This window comes from Triticum dicoccoides, chromosome 7B (assembly GCF_002162155.2).
Source record: "Triticum dicoccoides isolate Atlit2015 ecotype Zavitan chromosome 7B, WEW_v2.0, whole genome shotgun sequence".
Lineage (NCBI taxonomy): Eukaryota > Viridiplantae > Streptophyta > Magnoliopsida > Poales > Poaceae > Triticum > Triticum dicoccoides.
Window position 1 is genome coordinate 167,787,725 of NC_041393.1, and position 21,148 is coordinate 167,808,872.

General features: G+C 44.1%; 2 protein-coding genes across 2 annotated transcripts; both read right to left on the reverse strand.

The window, feature by feature from the left end:
- Positions 1–1,956: 1,956 nt before the first annotated feature.
- Positions 1,957–4,578, reverse strand: LOC119337631 (uncharacterized protein At2g39795, mitochondrial-like). The gene is made up of 3 exons (XM_037609800.1): positions 4,190–4,578; positions 2,705–3,045; positions 1,957–2,426 (listed from the first exon to the last, which is right to left on the reverse strand). The coding sequence occupies exons 1-3, from the start codon at positions 4,487–4,489 to the stop codon at positions 2,267–2,269; spliced, it is 801 nt and encodes a 266-aa protein (XP_037465697.1). The 5' UTR covers positions 4,490–4,578; the 3' UTR covers positions 1,957–2,266.
- A 7,302-nt stretch (positions 4,579–11,880) lies between these two features.
- On the reverse strand, positions 11,881–19,584 carry LOC119339921 (pyrophosphate--fructose 6-phosphate 1-phosphotransferase subunit alpha-like). The gene is made up of 18 exons (XM_037611824.1): positions 19,405–19,584; positions 18,790–18,962; positions 18,146–18,258; positions 15,525–15,713; positions 15,293–15,360; positions 15,082–15,165; positions 14,747–14,800; positions 14,401–14,481; positions 14,222–14,315; positions 13,871–13,944; positions 13,689–13,799; positions 13,562–13,606; positions 13,418–13,474; positions 13,198–13,302; positions 13,003–13,119; positions 12,764–12,867; positions 12,409–12,574; positions 11,881–12,327 (listed from the first exon to the last, which is right to left on the reverse strand). The coding sequence occupies exons 1-18, from the start codon at positions 19,474–19,476 to the stop codon at positions 12,199–12,201; spliced, it is 1,836 nt and encodes a 611-aa protein (XP_037467721.1). The 5' UTR covers positions 19,477–19,584; the 3' UTR covers positions 11,881–12,198.
- Between the last annotated feature and the right edge of the window lie 1,564 nt (positions 19,585–21,148).

The following is a 21,148-nucleotide window of genomic DNA, read 5'->3' on the forward strand; positions in this document are numbered from 1 at the left end:
GGGGGAACCCTAGTCGCCTTGCCCTCAACATGTATTAAGTGGAGAGGTAGGAAGAAGGCTCAACATCTGGTGTAATTTTAAGAGCTGGGTTTTATGTTTTAAATGATTTAACTTGGTCGTAAGTTCAACTTCTTCGCCAGGATTATTTCCAAAATAAATAAACTTCTTGACCAAGAATCGAGTGGAGTAATACGAATAAGTTACCAAAGTTTGTTCCTTTGGAAAAGTTGCTAAGTAAACATGGGATGTGGCACTTTTGAACGTCTTCCTCGCGCTATTTTCCGGTTGCACACTGCTCTCTGCCTCTCTCTTACCTGAATTAGCAATTCAGCACGCCGCGGTAGAAACCATGTCTTCGTGATCTTCTCAGGTTCCCAAAACTATCTAGTAGAGGCCAGCAAGACTGATATCTTAGGGGGCTCTTCCATCCATGCACCTTCAAAGGACGCCCAAAAGTTTGATACCCCAAAACTGGTTATAAGGGATGAGAGAGAAGGTTTGAAACGCCAGGAAATTTTCTACTGCAGCAGATGCCCTAAACTTTTAAATTTGAGCATGATTCATTGCATATTTCAAAATTACGAACTCTAGCACGAAATATGAACATTAAACATTAAAACGACATAATTAATCACTACTATGATAGAACATGACTACTACGGAGACACTACTCTACAATAGACCATCACGGATCCGGTGTTTTTGTACACGCACAGTACATGTCGAAGTCTTCGTCATCCGAGTCAATGTCGATCACTCCTCCGACGGAGGGGCCTGCCTCCTGGTCATTGTCCGTAGACGGCTTCTCAATTCTGCCAATTGTGTGTGATTTGTACTCTTCTAGGCTTCGTGAGCTCCATCTCGAGCTGGTTGAACAGCTCATTGACCTCGGCAGGAATCCTGCAATCCTCTTCCTCACCTCTCTCCTTCCGTCGCGCCTCCTTGCGGAAATTTGGAGGGGCACACATGAGCGGGAGCACACACCTGCCCGGCCACCCAATTGCCCCGCGATCCGCAAAGTCATTGGATCTTGCACGAGCGCACACCAAGTTTAACGTTTTAGTTTCCGAAACTTATGATTTCAACGTTCGCAGTTTTTGGAAAATTGTGATTTTGTTGTTTGCTCGCACTAGGTTTCAGATTTTGTCGTTCGCAGTTTCTGAATCTTACAATATTTTTGTTCGGTCACCTAAGTTTCTACAGTTGAAACTTAACGAAGTTCAAAAAAAAGTTAAAACATGCTCAAAATAGATCTTATTTGAAAGCCTTGTAATCTGAAAACGGAACTTAATTTGAACTAGTGGCTCGTGGCGGCCAGTGAAGTGGCAGCGCGACCTAGGGCAACAAGAATCGAAGGCGGTGCCGACGACCGACGATGCAGCTAAGGGTGGGGAATGTTTCAGTTTGGCAATTGCGGTTCCCAGCACATGTAACAAAATTTTGCGGCAGCCGCCAAAAAAAAAAATCACCAAAGATGAGATAGGGCACGTTTTTTGGGCACGGCGGCAGTTTTGGGGCATCTGTTGAGATGCTCAAAGTTGCTAACCCTGCATCTCAGCATTGATAGATGCTCTAAGTTGCTAACTCTGCAAATCAGCCTTGATAGTTTCAGCTACACATGTCACGCACACTAAGAAAGAAAATAGACGTACTAGTAACATGTACACCAAAAAAGAAATTAGACGGCTCTGTCAGCCGACAGAATTGAAGCAAGAAAACTCGAAGGAATTGTTTGCTTTTGCTGTACAACTGATTCGGATTTTTAAGTTTGCTGGTTCTCCGGTCACCGTTCTCTCACGCGCATGGCTTAAACAATCATATCACGAGGTCATAGAAGTAGCAGCCAAGCATAAATCAGGAGTTCCAAAACGTCACCCTCTTCCTTTCTTGGGATACAAACTTGTAAAGCTTGAATCTAAATGGCTTGCAGGTTACACTAATTATTTCAATGGTAAATTATTCAACTAATGTGCACATTCAATTATATCTCTGAATCATCCCCTCATAGTTCTAGAACGTTCGTAGCAATATACTCGCAGCTGAAAATACATTAACGGATCATACCTGAATGGATCACAGGTTAAACATCAAAAGATAAGATGCCGAAGCTCTTCTACAGCTAACAGGTCCAGCAAAATGTAAATTCAGCTCGGCGTTCACCGAGACTTGGCGTGCCAGAAAGCAATGCACATTTATGATCAGACAGGTTTGACATAGAGCACCAGGCATGTTCTTTCTATTAAAAGAGAATGACGGGCAGTGGCACTCATTTCTCGATGAACTCTCTCATGTTCTTCAACCAAACCACGTACTCCTTCTCATCCTTGCTCATCATGTACTCGTGCAGCCAGTCATGCAGCGAGTGCTTGATCCCCCTCACCTCAAGATACCTGTGAAAGGACTTCTGCAAGCTCTCGTCCAGATCACTGTAGAAAACAATGAGTAAGTAAACATCAGAAGAAACCACAAGATGCAACGAGTAAGTAAACAGAACATTGGATTGAATAATCAGCCAGGGGAGAAACACATACAAGAAAGAACTGTCAAGCTTGAGCCATTTCTTGTAAAACAAGAAATATGTGACCAAGGATCCTTGTATGTATACCATTTTGTTTTATTGTGATTCAGCAACCATCTGGTTGGCTTATTATGATGCTTGAAATTGAAGAAATAATAGAAGCTGGATAACAAAAATTGAACTTACGAGAATTGTGGCCCCTCATATGCATTCTCAGTAGAGATGGCATCGCGATTCAGCAACCTCATATTTTCAATTGCCAGTTCATCATCATTAAAGTTGCACTCAAATTCCAGGACTGCGTTTCCTGGTTTCTCAACAGTGACAACCATCTGAAGTGCTGGCTTAAATGAGTCATCATCATTCTCAGCATCAGAATCCTCATTGTTCAAATCTTCCTCAGTATCAAAATTTGTGTATACAGTAGCTTTAATAGTCTCTCCTGCAAGCTCTCTTTTGAGAACGATGGACTGATCACCAGGGTTATCAATTATCTCAAAGGGGAAGTCTTCTGGTGGATCAATTTGCTGTTAAAAACAATTCAAAACAAGTATTATGGTCATGTCCTTTCAAAAAAATATCACATAGTAGTGTTTACAGACAGACAAAAGGTTATTTTGAAGCAAAACTAAAGCATTTCTTCCTATTAACAAGACAAAACAATCAAGTACTTGCAAAGCATAAGTATAACACAAGATATAGTATGCGACATCAGTCTATGAAACCCATCTTTACATCATCGCAGTATAACACTTTATCAAATTGACATATAGCATATACTGGAGTTTATGGACCTCAGAGAACAATTAATACCACGTAAGGTACATTTCAAATGTTCACTTCCCTGAATAAACATTTCAAATGTGCACAAACTTCATCTACTAATGTCCAATTGACTCATAAATACTCCCTCCGTTCCTAAATATAAGTCTTTTTAGAGATTTCAAATGGACCACCACATACGGATGTATATAGACACATTTTAGTGTGTAGATTCACTCATTTTTCTCCGTATGTAGTCACTTATTGAAATCTCTAGAAAGACCTATATTTAGGAACAGAGGGAGTACTCCCTCTGTAAACTAATATAAGAACGTTTAAATCACTATTTTAGTATTCTAAACGCTCTTATATTAGTTTACGGAGGGAGTAGTTTAGAAGGGGAATGACTTGAACATCTGAAAAGTTGACCTAACAAAGTCAAGTTTGTGAACCTCTTGGATTGAGCTGGAGCATCCAGCACAGGCCAGGATCTCGCAACCGGGGTTTTGTAATATATTAACAATATTTCCTTTTTACTACCCATACCACTACCATTTTAATTGTTTAATCCTGAATAGTCACCATTACTGACTAACGGCATGCCAGCAATGTAGCACCTTTGCAATTTGAGATGCAGGGATGAAAGATTCCCAGAGTTAGCTGTTCACTGCAGGAGCAACAATCACGGGCATAGCTAGTACTACTAGTATGAAAGGCTAAACAGTCTTGAATCGATAACCTTAATTTTGGTTCCGTTCCTAATATTTCCCAAATACGCGGGATCAAGGTATTTCCTCCGGTATTCACACCACAAATAATAAAGCTCGATCGTGGATAAATGGAGTCAAACTACTATCTCGAAGCAACGAAAAGGAAATGCAGGGGCGGTGGTTAAGGAAGCCAAGATACCTGCGCGGAGCCCTCCTCCGATTCGACGACGCACTCGATCTCAGAGTCGATGACCCGCCTCAGGTTCTCGTCCGGGGAGATCTTGGAGGAAGACGCCGGGGACTGCGACGAGAGGAAGCGGCGGGCAGTGGTCCCTGAAGGGGAGGCGGCGGCGGCGGCGGCGGCGGGGTGGAAACGGGCAGGCGAAACGGGCGCGCGGGACATCGCGGAGGAGTGGGCGCAGCGTCGGGATAGGGTGGAGAGCCGCGACGAAGAGGCGGCGCGGCGGAGGAGCCTGGCGGCGAGGGACGCCGACGACATGGCTCGGGCTTTGGTGTTTCTCTGGGGATCCGACGACGGCTGCTCGCTGCGAAGTCTAGGGTTTTGTGGGGTTTAAAGGGCTGGAGGCCGAATGGAGAAGACTTGGAGAAAAGGTAAGAAGTAGAAGCTCAACGGCCCAACCCAGTGTACTTGAGAATGTCCTTCCGGCCCATAGAGCTCATCCTCTATTTTTAAATAATAGTTGCAACCTACAACCTATTTTTCCTAAATCTAAAAAAACTATTTTATCAGTTTTTTTCTCTTCATGCAACTATGCCATATCATCAAGTCATGCATGTGGTCATAAGTTACAATTTATGCACTAATTTATTCATACAGCCCAGCCACCTCAACAATCATCCATGGATTTGTTCTACTATTTTTGTGCGCATCATAGATTGTCATGTTACACTTTTTATAGCACATACTTTTGTAAAAAATTATGTCCGTTTAACTCAATCCAATAGATTTCTATTTTTATACAACATTTTTGTGACATGCTTCATATACTTTATTGTTTTCAAAATATATCCCAATGGCATTTTTAAATTTGTTTTTCCAATAGTCTTAGTTTTTAGCATCTGTTTTATCAAGATTCCCGCAGCGGGGCATCATCTAATTCTTCACTGTATTCGTGGGCACATGGAGCTCACACTTACGGTGACAACACAACATATATCTCTGCAAATAAAAGGTCAGATTTTTTAGCATGGCAAATCGAACGTTCAAAATGATAAATTATCTTGTCGTGAGGATGGCAATTTGTCAAAGAAGGATCCTTGCATGTCTGAACATGCTAAAGATTTGCCATGCTTGGTAAGAAAATTGACATCCTCACGACAACATAATTTATCATAAATCATAAATCTCTATCTTTATCTCTACTACTTAAAAAGAACGTAAGGTTCCCGTTTCACATTTCTTTCCACCATCCATTTGTCCAACATTCGCCTATAATAATCAATCACCTTAATTTACTTATCTTCTTAACCAATTACACTTTAGTTTATTTACCAAACTTTTGACCAATATATAAGGTAAATCATGGGCAGAATTTGATAAACATTTATTTACACAATACAATGACATACTATGGGAAGGTAAATCACTTCTGATCAAAATATAGGCAAATCACATACATAATTTGAAATTTTTTTCGAAAAGGGGGAACAGACATAATTTGATGAACATCTATTTACACAATCGCATATTTTGGGCAGACAAGTAACAAGTTAACATACTAGAATATTTATATCATGTTGCAACGCACGGGCATTATTCCAGTCTCTACTACCTAAAAGAAATAGAGTATTCTGTTTCCCCTCTTATGTTGACCGCTCTTCGTCCAACCTCTCGTACGCCCCCCTCTTCTCTGTAGCGATTTTCTTTCCCCCCCCCCCTCTACCGGTTCTCTCCTTGCTGGTTCTGTCGGTTTTATCATCATCACATAAGGTAACCAGATGCAATCAATTTGGCGCTGGATGGAGTGTTTCCACTCAGAGTAGTATACGATACAATAAAACAGGGCGATATCTCTGGCGATTTTCTTGCTCCCGATATTTTTGCATGTGATAATGCTGCTAGCTAATAGGTAAACAAATCAAAAGGAAGCAATCACGTGTATGTAGGGAAGATAATCGCGAAGATTGCAGGGCAGTTAAGGCCGTGCCTCACATGCAGGAAGGAATTCCCGAGTTTAGCGGAAGAGAAGACGACGGCTGCTCGCACTACCCCATTGACGGCCCTGCATATATTTGTTTCTTCTCTCTCTAGCCGATCCTTTGTGGGCATGTTCATCAGTTGTGGAAGAGAAGCTGCAGACGCCGGCGACCAGATGGCAGCCGGGACGGGCGCCATGGCCGCCATTGCCTCAAGATCGCCCTCCTGGTGACGCTGCGCCATGGCCGCCATTGCCTCCGTGCTCCGCTCGTCATGTCCGTCGCACCCACCGAGGTGAGCTCCTTGCATTCACGTAACAAAACCAAGTTGGTGAATGTCCATCCCTGCGTCTATTTTCTCCCGCTCCTGGTTTTTCTATTTAAATCGATTTTGATTTTTTGGACAAACCAGGATCAATCTTTGGTAACACATTCAATTCTCACATGGTAAACAATCTCTTCCTTGGCAATGCATAAGAGCATCTCCACTCGTCTCCCCAAGAAGCCTCCCGAGAGCACTTTTTCACCGCCGACGAATAAAAAACCTCCCACTCACACCCCCAGCCTCTCAATTTTGCCCGGATTTGATGAAAAACTGAGCCGGCGTCCCCAAGGCAAACCCAAGGAGCTGGGGGCACCTGGGGCCCTAATTTCGCCGTTTGCAGGCGCTGGCCCACCTGCCAGCGTCTCTCTCCTCTCTCCTCCCTTTTCGTACCAGCGTCTCTATCCTCTCTCCTCCCTTTCCCTCCCTTTTTATAGCACCAGGACCAGGATAGACGCCGCCGGAGGGCCGCCCACGCCCAGCCGCCCGACAGCCTCGGCCTCGCCGCCGTGCTCGCCTGGATTGGTTCTTGCTCTCCCCTGTTTCTTGCTCCCCCCTTCTTGGTTCTTGCTCCTCCCCTCACCTCTTTGTTTCTTTCTTGATCGACGGCATGGAGCCATGGGGTGCGCCGTGTCCAAGGGGGCGTCGCTAGGGTCACCGGGGTAGGAGGTTGCAGATGAGGAGGTTGAGTTCCGTCGCGAAATGACCGCCGAGCTCGCGCAGGAGGAGGCGGCGGCCGCGGCAGTCGACGAGGATGACGCCGCAGGCGAGCGACACGGGGAGGAAGTCGAGGCCGAGCGCGACGGCCGTGGTGGGGACGAACGGCGGCAGCGCGGATGAGCCGTGGTTGTGGAAGAAGCCGGAGTGGCGGGGCGGGGCGTGCAGGACACGATGCGGCGCCAGCGGCGGCACACCGCCACGCACCAGACGACGCCCGTCGGCGGCAGCAGCCGCCTGAAGACCTCCAGCAGCATGTCGTCGGGCAACGCGGACACCACGTCGGCCTTCTCCCTGCCGCAACCCGGAGAGCGTGCGCTTCATGGCGCGGGAGATCATTGTCCTCTGCCGGCTCTAGGGCCACCCCAACGTGATTGGCCTCCATGGCCTCATCACCTCCCGCTCCTCCGCCAGCATGTACTTCGTCTTCGAGTACATGGAGCACGACCTCGCCGGACTCGCCTCCTCCCCTGATCTCTTCAAACGGAGGGATTGCACCGCGAGCAGGGCCTGCATGCACCGGAGCGTGGCCTTGGTGTACATGGCGCTCGCCGCGGGCGAGCTCGTCGGGCGGCGTCACGACGGGGCGGCGGGGCGTGAGCGCTTTCACGGACGGCCCGTCTCCTCAAGCTTCTCCACCACCGCCCGTGTGCTCGGCCGCGAGGGCCGCCACGACGTTGTCTGTGGCCTGCTCGACGAAATGTCGCTGCCTACTTGAGCCTGAACACTGCTCCTGGAGGGGGGCGCAACGAGTGGAAATTTTTGCCCCCCCTTCCCCAGCCAAAAATTTTGCCAGCAGCCCCCAAGCGGCGAAAATATGCCTCCTGGGAGGGAAAACGAGTGGAGATGCTCTAACGCAATCAATTCTCACATGGTAATCACGGGCATATTCTTCTCTTCCTTATCTTGGTTTATTTCCTGCCTTTTTCGCGTATAGATTTTTTCTCTCCATAAATATCTCCCCCTTTCTTATCTAGGGTACCTGCACCGTTGATAGGATCCCGCTCGCACCGTGCCGGGAGGCCACCATCCTCCTCGAGGAGAATAGGCCGGAGCATCACGACCAAGGTAAAATCATGGTGTTGTCCAGTACTCTCGCCTCGAGTCTACAACAGCGGTGCATGACACTAGAGGCCCACCAAACCCGCATCGCCTCTGCGCACCTACGTTGATTGTCGCCGTAGAGCCCTTTTCTCCAAGTAGACGGCGGCGAGCGGCGTGACAGAGGTCCTCAATGTTTTATAATTTTCTGTTATGTTTCGTATCTGCTTGATTGCCATTTCTAATCTACTTTTTCCTTGGTATAGTTACGGGGTCTGCATGATGGCGAGCTAGCCTGTATGATGCAGTCATGTAAGATACGGGCAATGGCCTGATGGCGAGCTAGCTTTTTTTCTTAATTGCTTCAATGTTCATCTTCCTCTTTGTCAGGGTCATTCCATGAATATATTTATTATATTTCTCAGGAAAATTATTCTCTCAATACACACTGATTATTATTTGTATTGCAGGAAACGTAAATCATTTGCAAGCTAGAAGGAACTCATCATTCTAAGTGTCCGGTTGTACTCTTAGTTAGGTTGGAATTTTTTTTGTCAATATCCTTGTAAGACTAGCACTATTTATATTCCCATGCTTTTTTCCAGCATATACTATCTGAGTTGGTTAATTCTTTTTCAAAACTTTCTTCTTTTTAACTTGTGATGCAATGCCACTGTCCATTGTGTTCGTCACAAGAATTTGTTGTTTAGTCTAGCAGGGTTTTATGTATTTGCATGATTGTGCCCAATATTAAGGTTAGTTTGTTGATAAATGAAAAAAAAGGGCTTGTTTGGCTATTAAGATACATAAGAACACGATGAGGCCATGCTTGTGCATCATCACCAATAATATACATTGTGGCCATGTATGTATGTTATTTAGGAAGAATAGTATTTGGGAAAATATTAGTGGAGTACAATTGGAGAGAACGATTGATGACATGATTTCGTTCATGGCGAGCCAAAAGTAGAATGAGGGCAGAACATGCATTTTCATGTGTGGTAACTAAGGGATAGATAAATGGATTATTTGTTTATATGTGTCATTATACATATCTACATTCCCGTGGCAACGCACGCGCAATTACCTAGTCTCTATCTATACTAGTACTAGTTAAAAAAACGTAAGGTTCCATTTCACCTTTCTTCCCACCACTCTTTCTTTCAACCTTCCATGTATATGATAATCAATACTTTAATTTACTTATGATAATCAATCATATTAATTTTCTTACCTTCTAAACCAATTCCACTTTAATTTACTTATCAAACTTCTAATCAAAATATAAGGTAATTCACGGTCAGAATTTGGCAAACATTTATTTGCACAATCGTATTATTATTGACAGGTAAATCATAAGCTAAGTACTAGAATATTTATATCCCGTTGCAACGCACGTGCATTGTTGTTCTAGTAAATTAAAAATAACGCAAGATTTCCATTTCACTTCTCTTTTTTCCAACCTTCCTTGTATACGTCCCCCTCTTTCCTTCTTCTTTTTGATTTTTTTCTCCCATTTCAGATTTTTTTTCCATCGATTTTCCTTAAAATGGAATCAATTGTATCATGTTTTATTAACTTACCAAAGCAAAAACATATTTTTCTTTGATAAGTGATTAAATTCTTACCAAATAAGTGCTTTTTTTCGAAAAAACTTTCAATCTATTCATCTTCAATCATGGCAATACAACGAATACCAGGAATAAAAATTACATCCAGATTCGTAGACCACCTAGCGACGACTACAAGCACCGAAGCGAGCCGAAGGCGCGCCGCCGTCATCGCCCCTCCATCGTCGGAGCCGGGCACAACTTGTTGTAGTAGACAGTCGGGAAGTCGTCGTGCTAAGGCCCCATAGGACCAGCACCCCAGAACAGCAACCATCGCCGATGAAAAATAATGTAGATCGGAAGGATCCAAACCGAAAACACACGAACGTAGACGAACAACGACGAGATCCGAACAAATCCACCAAAGATAGATCTGCCGGAGACACACCTCCACACGCCCACCGACGATGCTAAACGCACCGCCGGAACGGGGGCTAGGCGGGGAGACCTTTATTCCATCTTCAGGGAGCCGCCGCCGCCTTGCCTTCCTGAGTAGGACACAAACCCTAACAAGATTGAAAAAAAGACTAAAAACAGAGCCCTCCTGCCGGCCCTTGCCAGGATCCACCGCGCCTCCATGACCTTAGGGCCACCGGAGACGAGGCGGGCCTGCGCCAGCGCCGGCGAGAGGCATGAACCCTAACTTTCTTTTTTGGAGGAGGAGGAGGAGGAGGCGGAGCCCTAGCACTGCCCGATTACAATTGTTTTTACCAAATAAGTGCTTAACAATAGCATGGTAGGTAAATCATGGCGATTGCTTACAAATACTTCCCAAGATTTTAGCACATTAATATAATAATAGACGTGTAGTAATGGGCTAATCTATTAGAATTTTTATACTCCCGTTGCAACTCATGGGCAATTATCTAGTTTATCATAAAAATGTTTGCCATGCTTAAAAGACTGACGTCAGATTTATTCACAAAAAACGAGCACATAAGTTCCAAGAACAGAACTAGATTTGTCTCCTTGCAGAAAGGAAGAAGAAGAATTTGTCATGAGAGGAAGAGAAACCGAGAGAGATAGAGGACACAGTACAAGGATTATATTTATGAAAAAAATGTACTCTAGGATGCCTTTCGCATCGTCACCGGTCTAGACCATGTGATCCAACTCATTACCCATGGACATTTCCTGGGCGCTGAATCAACCTCTTGGCGTAACACTTCCCACAATTGGTCAGATGTTCTGTTGGCCAGTCTATGCTCTCTGATCAATTGGACCTTTGGATGATGACTGAGGACTACCCAGTGAACCAACTCAGCTGCCATCCATGTGTTTATGCTCGAAGTAAATAAAACCACCGACAATTTTGTGGACCCTCGGTATAATCTACTCTTTGAAAATTGTATAGGTGCTCAGAAATTACTTTTGGCTCTCTTTAAAAAAATGATTCTAAGTTTAAAAATCTGAAAATAATTAAACAAAAGAATGCGTATATGTATAAAGAAATATAAGACCATTTAGATCTAAACAGTCTTATTTTTTTACGGAGGGAGTACTTATTTGTAAAGTTTGATGATGAAATGCATTTGTATGTGAGCTACAAATAAAATTCATGTATTGCACATATACCCTTCAGTATAAAAGTATGTTCTTTCTGTGTAACTCACATGAAAACGTACTTCTTCATTAAATTTTACATATGTACTCCCTCCGCTTCTAAATATAAGTCTTTCTTGAGATTTTAATAAGGATTACATATGGATGTATAGATATATTTTAGAATGTAGATTCATTCATTTGCTCCATATGTAATCCGTATTGAGATCTCTAGAAAGACTTATATTTAGGAATGGAGGGAATACTATACATCTCTAACTACAGGTTTAATTTTTTTTACAGATTTTTCTGAAACTTGAAAGGTTGATTTTAAAAAAAAAGTTTCTTTTTTGAAAAATCCAGGCTCCATAGAGCCCGGGAGCCCAAAATCCTCACTCCAGCCTTTTCGGCTTTGCTATCATGCCACGTATCCCTCAAAAAAATAAAAAATGCTATGGTGCCATGTTGTCTCAAAAAAAATGCTATGGTGCCACGTTAGTGTGACTCAAGCCGCTTCTCTAGCGGGTAAGGATTGCATTTATCAGAGAAGAAAAAATAGGGTTACCATTTACACAGTATTTGTTGTTATTATCCGGAGCTTCTAACTCACACTGGTTATATTGACGTTGATTTCTGCCATAAAAGTGGGCAATTATTCCTGTTCTAACTCTTCCCAAATCCCAATCTCCAAACTTGCCACACTCTGCAGTCTAAAACTCAGATAAAGAACATAGCCTATCAAGATCCCGGTTTCTACGGCCGACAAAAGGAAAATTATGCCTGTGGGATTCCGGCATATGGAACGCTCCGAGTTTGCTCTCAGATGGTCGCCTGGCCACTGTAAGACGGAGAAGACATGATGGTCAGCAGCTCCGTCACATGTGCCATGGAGCTCAGTGCAGCTTTCAGCACGTCCTGCGAGCACCCAGGCTTGACGATGTTCTTCACCTGCGTGGGGCGTGGCATGCATCATGAGAACCAATAAAAGGACTGTTACCAGTCAGATAACCAAGTTGTTGGCTGATGTACCTTCTCCAGATACTCCTGCAGCTGTTTGATCCTCCCCATGTAGTCCCGGTCTTCCACGCACAGCGAGATGGGCTTTGCGTCGGCACCCGGTCCTTGGAATTGCAGCGGTCCAGGGTTCTTGTAGATGTCTTCCATCAGGAGGCTGTAAGAGTTTTGCCTCAGCAGCCTGCAAGGCACAAGACGATTTCTTTGGTAAGTACGAGCACTTGTCGTTTTATCCTTTTATACGGTGTATGTATGTATTCAGTGAAACAATGGAGAATTTCCTCTTAACAGGCAATGGAGAATAGAAGAAGAACACGATGAATAGTGAGTAAAAGATGGCACTTAATTTCAAACCAAAAATCATACGTACTCGTATGCTTTTCCTTTTAAGTCGACGCTTGCCATGTGGACAGCGGGCTTCCCAATTTGACTGGCAGTGGGACCGCGCGACCATCCCCTTACCGTCATCATAGACTGCTCGTGAGCAAATGCAGAAATGGTTATGTATTACTTTGTGTTTCATATAAACTTGTGTGAGATGGATCATGTGCAAATCTAAGGAATGCAGTCTAAAAAACATACAAACAACTAACAATCCAATGTGCTCACCGTAATAGGAGCAGCACCACATTTCCACTGGTCCACAGGACTTTTTAGATTAGTTACAGTGGCCATGTAGCCATTCAGACCGGCAGCTATGATGTGATAGCATACATGACCGAGAACCTGGAATCAAACAATTGACCGGCCATTAAGGAGAATAACCAGATGGAACATGATATAGAGAAGTGAGGTCGAACTTACATATGCGTAATCGCAATCAAAGTTTGACGGCAGGGCACCTCTTGCTTGGTAGCCAAAAAAGTGGCAAATTGCATTGAACTTCTTTCCTTTGTAAGTGCCTTCCTCCTAAATAAGCCAATTAACAATATGCACTGATAAAGGTGGTGCTTATTGTGCAAGTGAACTAGTAACTCATAGGTCTTAAACTAGTTTTCCACAAATGACTACAGCATATGCTCACCAGACGTTTGTTCATTTCTGTCTCAACTAACTGGGCTAGAAGCTTCTCAGTCTCAATCTGCAAGATACACATATAAATCTGATGCCCGAACAAATGTAAAACAAAAAGGATAGGCTAATATCACAGACTGAGTTGCTGGGACACCTGAGAAAGCTGAGCAGAGTCGTCAGATTCTGGATGCAGAAGTAGCTGCACGACAAAAAAAAAAGTTGAATCAAAAAAATCTTCTCCAAATTATGGATTTCTGAGTATGAAAACAAGAAATACATACCTGTTTCCTGATAAATGGAGGCAGAAAGTCAAATAGTGCAGAAGCCCAAGGCGAAAGATGAGAAGAGATGTTCTCAGTGGAAACACCTTTATCATGTAGCCCATGAATTTCCTACAAGAATAAGCTAAGCTCAGTGAACTATTCAAAAAAACAACACCATTGTTTCATGTACTGACACTGACCTGAAGCAAAGCATATAATTCAGGTATACTCTCGACAAGGCCCTCGGGAATAAGTACAACACCATGGTATTTATCTGTGCAAGATAGTTTGATACTGTGAATCATAAGGAATAAGTGCAACTGCATGATATATTTTGTGCCCAAGATATTATGGCAACATGCATTATTTACAAGACGTCCTGCCTTGGACTCTTAGGCAGCAAGCCTGGCAGCGCCTTACAATTATGCCGGCTTTAGGCGCTTAGGCGTCCAGGGCGGTTGGTGCTCACCTTAGGTCGCCTTACCGCCTATTATAAACAATGGCAACATGACACTACAATACGAAGCTTGTAAGAACTATATGATGCCTACCTTTTTCAGCCCTTGCCTGGACAGCATCACATATCTGCTTTGTAATATCTGAAATTGTAAGTTTTGACGCAGCAACCTCCTCCCCTAGTAAGACCTGAGCATTATCAAGTCAGATTAGTTTGTAATGTTTGTATTATGGATCAAGCAAGTCAATTCAAAATAAAAGTAGCATTCCTAACCATATTTGGATGTGACTGAAGAGCACATTCCAAGGCCACATGAGATGCTTTCCGCCCCATCAAGCGAATGAAGTAGTAATACTGCCGAGAAAAATTATGAAGCTTTAAGAGAGATAAAATGTAGACTGTGTACTTGAATTTTGTGTGTGTCAAAATTCAGAAATTATGTAGAAAATACAGAGCGCCCTTATAAAATGGAGACAACTTTGTGAGTAATAAGCCGGTAGCACAGTATGTAGAAGAAAGATTATGACTGAACTTAGGACTACTTTACTAGCTTTCACCAAACAAGTATTTAACTCATGAAATGTGCTAAGGTGGAAGTTGACCATCCATTATCTGTTACCTTCTCAGCAGAAAGAGCATCAGTGCAGACATTACTTATGAGCTGTGAGTTCACCTGTTCAATAAGTAGCAATCCATGTTACCGTAAAAATATGTAAATGAAATACCACAAATTAGTAAGGTAACACTAAAACAAACAATGCCGAAACCATAGTAAGAAAGAAGGATGATCAAAGATGAGTAGTGAGAATGAGATGCTCCTCGCAGCTACTCACCATACCGCCAGACAGGTCAATAAAATGTAATAGGCGGACTGGCGAACAGTGCATCTCTAAAATGGTACCACATGCTAAATGAAGGGTGCAACTCAATAGCTTGCTATATAAATTAATGTACCTTGCATATGGTATCGAAACCAACAGTTGTCTCGACAAACTGGTTCTTAAGGTCACCATTCAAAGTTACAGGAACACCAACTACCTGTTAAAAAACAGATTGTCTCAGGCTATTTGCACTTTGTAAGGAAAATACTTATTACCACAGGGATGTGAGCCAGTACAAAAGATTATAATGAAGGAACTAGCTTTATTAGACAATTTTCAGCCACCTTTGTCGAACATTTTGACTCAGCAAAAGTCTCAGCAAGCTGAGCAGCATCCGTGTTGGATGTGACACCTACGAAAAGAAAAGAAGGCATTCAGAATAAATAACAGCTTTTTTTCGATAAGGGGGGCTTTATTACTTAAAAGGTTTATAAGCATTACACCCGGCCTCTGCATAACAGAGTAAATAACAGCTAATATCAATATAATATCTTAATAGGTAGTAATAAATAATACCTCCAATTATTACAAGAGCATCCAACTTCAAAGCTTGGCAAGTAGTCATTGCTGCCTTTACTTGTTCAGTTGTCCTGATTTGGTCCCTGGTTCGACCAAGCATATAATAACCACCTTGGTTTTTATAGGAAGAAAAAACTTCATCACTGATTTCCAAAGTTTTCTGAGCAAACAAGCCATCAGTTCCGCCTGTTTCAATACAAAAAAATAGAAATAATCAGTACAATGGAACATATATAGGATTCATTATGCAATATCTAATTATGTCTAAGTAAGAATTATGCATTCACATGTGAAAGCAGGGACAAAAAGTTTTCATTCCAAAAATTTATTAGTGACACCTGGCACTGTTTAGCCAACTGGCTGTCTGACACTGATGAGACAATTAGTAAGATCCGAACATACGTTTTTCATAGAATTTTTCATGATTTTGTGAGCTTGGATGTGTAAAGTGCAGTTAAATAGGTCCTGCTTGATTCAAAGGATTCCAAAGACACTAGATAGAACTATTCCTATAACATTGAGAACCACAATAATTGTACCAAAGGAAGTTTGGTTGCACTACTGCAAACCACGGCAAATGATCATCATATTTTTTTCGTGAAATAGGTTGGGAAAATACTTGTGATAAACAATCATAACAATCAAACAGGACCATGTAGAATCCTAGAAAAATAGTGGAATCAGAGAGGCCCCTAAGTGATTTTTAGTTTCTGAGTGTGCATTTTGCACACATGCGCCTCGCGCGCCCATTTGAAGTCAGAGAATAAAAAATCACATGTACAAAAAAGAGATCTGGATTGTTGCAGGAAGTGTGAACTTGTAAATTGCGCTGAAATGTGTATCTATCTGTATGCTACATTTGCTTTATTTATAAAGCGGGGCGAAAGCCTTTTTCGGTATCTGTATGCTACAGAAAATAGATGTTTTACGATCTACAGTAATATCAATAAGTGAAGATCATTTGTCTTTACAAAACACAGATGAATGTACTCTTGACAAAAATTTGCAGATTCACATTTTATACCAATGTAAATGTTCACAAAATATTCAGAACTTGAAAGGAGGCAAAGCAACCAGTAGTTTGTTGGACCTACTAAAAGAGAAAAAAGTATAAATTAGTCGCAGAATCTCAGCCCTCTCTAGATCATAAGACTCTCGTCGGGTTATTGTGTGATTTGAATCCTTAAGAAATTGACCTATGAAGAGCATTTGGATCATAGGAATGATGCTAACAAATTAACAAGGGTTGATCTACTATGGTTCAATCTTATAGGAATTTAAACACTCATTGTACAACATCCTTTTTCCACTCATCCGCATATGATTGACAAACTTTCCTTATGTTTTTCATTCGTTCTATCAAAGCAACTATTCCTTTTTGGAAGTCACGGCGCAGCTGACTGATTCTCCTTTTTAGAAGGGCTTGTTGAAGACAGAGGCAGCCTTCTTCAATAGGAGTAAATTCATCTTTGGGAACGAAAATAGTACTATATTTCTGGGAATATACCTGGCCCGGGGACAAGTTACTAGCCTTGCAGTATTCGTCTTTATATAACATTGTACAACGTAAATAAGCTTTCGTAAGTACAATACTTGGTTATGTTCCTTTAAATATCCAATTCAGGCGGGTGCTAGTGGGGGCGATGGGATAGATGGTTGCATCTTGTGTGTGGGTTGATGGAGGTTCCCTACACTGGAAGCTGTCCGTGTCAGGTGTATTCTCGGTCAAATCCATGTATATTGATTTGATAAATACCGGTACTATCCTAAGGTCACTTCACATTTGGAAAGTTAAGGTGCCGCTAAAAATAAAGGTATTCATGGTTTGTTCACAAGGGAGTGATATTGACGAAGGACAATTTAGCAAAGCGTAGTTGGTAGGATAGTAAATGTTGTTGTTTTTGTGATCAGGATGAATCAATACAATATTTGTTCTTCAAATGTCCACTAGCCAAGTTATTGTGGCACACGGTCCATGTGTCCTTTAACGTTAGTCCTCCCAACACTTTATCCAGTATATTTGGTGCGTGGTTAAACGGGGTAGAGCCTAAGACAGCAGCTCGAGTAGGACTGTGTGCATTACTTTGGGCCATATGGAACTGCTGGAACAATGTTGCAGGTCAATTGGGGTGTTTGCTTGGATCCATACGTGGTCGTTACTCAGCCATGCAGATCACAGAGAGCTTATGGATATTGGGTGCAACCGTTGGGAAACGGTAGCACAGGATACCTACAACCGGTTTGGATGACGGTCCAATAGAATAGATGTTTAGTCATCTTACCCTATTTTTGCTAGTTGTGGCGTTTTTTTTACCTTACTTTGGTTTGCGGATTGTTTGAGACCTTATTTTGAACCTCATACTTTGGTTAATAAAATAGTTGTGTGTCGTGTGATGCAGAGGCTGGGGGATATCCTCCTTTTTCAAGAAAAATAAATAAATCGGAATGATCCTGCATTTTAAAAATCTGTTTTGAACTTGTATCCATGTGTTTTTTTTCATTCCTAAAATGCTAGGACGCTCTAGCTAATGGGTAAATTATTGTTAGATTGAATAGTAGTTGGAATAATAAAGCTACATATCCATGAAAGAACAATCTGAATAAACTAATCCACTCACCAAGAAAACCGATAAGCTCGCTGCCTGGGTTGTGAGAATTTATAGCATTATATAGTCCCCATATAACATTGTGACCACCTGGCGACTGCCTACCACTGAAGACGACACCAACCCTGCACCCCAGAGATAATTTTACATTAAAGGATGCATGGAGAAAAAATATGGAGACATCTCAGAACGTATTTCAGAAATATGGAGTACTGAAGTAATTTATGGTTTCAATCCCATCCTATAGAGTTACAACTTACAGCATTAGATTAGCTAACTACTGTTTGGCTTGATTACGCAGGTTTGTATGTCGTACCCCTTCTCAAGTACTACAACAGTGACGGCCATAGTTAAACAGGACAATGCTGGACCGCCTAGTGTTCATGTTTAGTGCAAACTGCAACGTATTGTTATGGTACGAACAACAAAGTAGCACATCTATAATTCGCATATACAACCCATTGCATATATATATACGCATCTCATGTACAATATATTGGTTGGGATACTCGAAAGTTTTTTAGAAAGATGGAAAAATCAAAAGCTAATTACTAGTAAATTACAGATATGCTACGTAAGAAAAATGCCGCATTAGATGCCAGCCCAAACTGAACATATCTACAAGATTTTCCAGATCATATCTACAAGATGCGTACCTGACGGCAGGGTGCTCTGTTATGACCGTAGCGTCCGGCGCATTGGCCGTCTTCGGGAGGAAATGCGCCAGCCGCTGGCCATAGGTGTGCGGGAACGCGCGGCGGATCACATGCGCGTCAGCGCCATCAGCCGCGATCGCGGCGTCGCCGTACTCCACCTTCACCGCGGTGCCCTGGTTTCCACCCAGAAAAGAAAGAACACATCAACTTGTAAAGCAAGAAAACGATCGGCTTGATCGGCCCAGCCATGTAAGATGCTTTCTATGAACGAGATGATTAGATCGGTGATCGGCGATTAGAGTGCCGTCGCTTTCCCTTCGACCTTTACGGGTGGTAATCTCAGATCCACCTCCGCGGTGGGGGAGGGGCGGTGGCATCGGCATCGGCATCGGATCACCACTGGTGCACCTAGAATCACCCCCACCCCCAGCGTGACCCACCCGAAAGCGAAGGGAAATATTCGAAACAGATAACCGCACTCCCCAGGCCGTCGGCGAGATCGATCCTGTGGGACGGCGAATCGGGCATGATCCAGGAACGAGGGATCGGCGCACGGCGATGCAATGCCGCGGCGAACGGTCGTGGGAAAGTGGGAATCGGAGGCCGGTGGTATACCTGGAGCCAGGGCGGGAGCTCGGGGCGGTATTCCGCGCGGTGCCTCTGGAGGGGCGACATCTCGTTGCCCATCGTTGCGATCGGGCCTCTCCTCTCGCCGGAGTCGCGGTTTCACGTCGCCGGCCGGCCGGCGGGATCGGTGTTCTCCTCTGTCTCTCGCGGTACGGAGTCCCTGTTCGTGTGTTGCTGGAAACTGTGGGGGACTGGCAATTTATACCCGAGGGAGACGGAGGCGCGCGGCACCTGCACCAACGAAGCAAACACGTCACGCGCCCTGCACGCACCAACGAAAGGACCCGGTTTCCTTTACGAAAATGTCAGAGCATCCGCAACTCGACGCCCCATGCCCCGGATCTGTCCCAAACCCGATTCAAACGATCCGGGCTGATAGGCAATCCTCGCATCCAGCCTATGTGTGGGGCGGATACGTAGACATTCGGACGCATCCGCAATGTCGGACTGACCGTAGGGCCCCATGGAAAAACACACGGAGATCTATCAGTACGACGGGCGCCTCCTCTGTTTTTCGATGAGGGTATTCATGGCGCCACGTAGCACCTCTGCGGCGTGCCGTTCGAGAGACCAAGTCCGGCTTTTTAAGCCGGACGACGACATTCCAACCTAGCACATTCCCATTTCTTCCCACTCCCTGCCCTTCGCCGCTGCAACATTCCAATTCGTCCACATCCGGATCACAGCAGGCCTGTTCGTAGGAGCAGGAGGTGAAGGACGCGGAGCCAAAGGAGGAAGAGGCCGAAGGCGAGGCTAATATGGCGCCTCTGGCTGCGGGCTTTGCCTTGGCCGACACATTGGAGGAGTTCGAGGTGGGCCAAGCGGGGAGGTGACAGAGCAGGAGGCCATTATCAACTCCATCCAGTCGGAGGCGGAGGTGGAGGCCAACCGCCGGATCCTCCGCCAGGCTGATGCGGAGCTCGACGAGGAGGACGAGGAGTGGGCGCCAACATGTCACCCGACTGCCAATGACCACGTGGCCGGCAACTCCGGCGCGAACTTCATCAACATCTCCGACGAGGAGGAGTTCGTACAATAGATCATTGCCCTTGCATGCTTTTTTATGGAAATACAAATCCTGAAATGAGTACTATGGTTGTGGCCGGCCAAATATGGGGTATGACCGGTCATCGTCTGCGAACACATCTGGCAGCATCCACGAACGTTTGGCAACTCAAATTAGCTATGCGTGGTTGTATATGCTTTTATGGAGTTATGTTTTGCTTAGACGTGCACCAGTGCAACGTGACGACACCCTCGGTTGGTTCTGCATGAATCTGGAAGCACGACATCATGGTGTTGTGGAGGCAACAGTTCGCTTTTTTATGGTATCTATAGGACACATTTTTTTGTTGTCCTCACGTCATCGCCCCCTCGCTAGTCTCTTCCCTCGTCAATGAGGTCATTTCTCCTCTCCTGCTGAACGCATCAACTCTTCCCAATGCTTCCTTCTCAGATCTCGACGCTAATGCCTCCGCCGCGAGCTCGGCTCTCCCCCGCCTCTGTTGTTGTTCCTCATCATCGCCGCCGTTTTCTCTCCCGCGTTCATGCCAACACCACCTCCATCGTCACCGCAGCTACTTCCTCTCCCTGCATTGGCTGTCGCAGGGAATCTGGGCTGCACGATACACCAACATCCACGAGGTACTAATCGTGCCCCGACGAGGTATGCCTAACCTTCCTCCCTTTTTTGGCGATGGTGCGCGGGTCGATTCATGGAGGGCTCCAGGTG

Excerpts from the sequence above, each read along its gene's own strand:
- LOC119339921 (XM_037611824.1), bottom strand. The coding sequence starts at position 19,476 with ATGGGCAACGAGATGTCGCCCCTCCAGAGGCACCGCGCGGAATACCGC. Across the intron at positions 14,316-14,400 it reads TTCAGTCACATCCAAATATG|GTCTTACTAGGGGAGGAGGT; the intron begins GTTAGGAATGCT and ends GATAATGCTCAG. Across the intron at positions 12,575-12,763 it reads TTAAAAGGAAAAGCATACGA|GCTGCTGAGGCAAAACTCTT; the intron begins GTACGTATGATT and ends TGTGCCTTGCAG.
- LOC119337631 (XM_037609800.1), bottom strand. The coding sequence starts at position 4,489 with ATGTCGTCGGCGTCCCTCGCCGCCAGGCTCCTCCGCCGCGCCGCCTCT. Across the intron at positions 3,046-4,189 it reads CGGAGGAGGGCTCCGCGCAG|CAAATTGATCCACCAGAAGA; the intron begins GTATCTTGGCTT and ends TGTTTTTAACAG. Across the intron at positions 2,427-2,704 it reads TATGAGGGGCCACAATTCTC|TGATCTGGACGAGAGCTTGC; the intron begins GTAAGTTCAATT and ends TGTTTTCTACAG.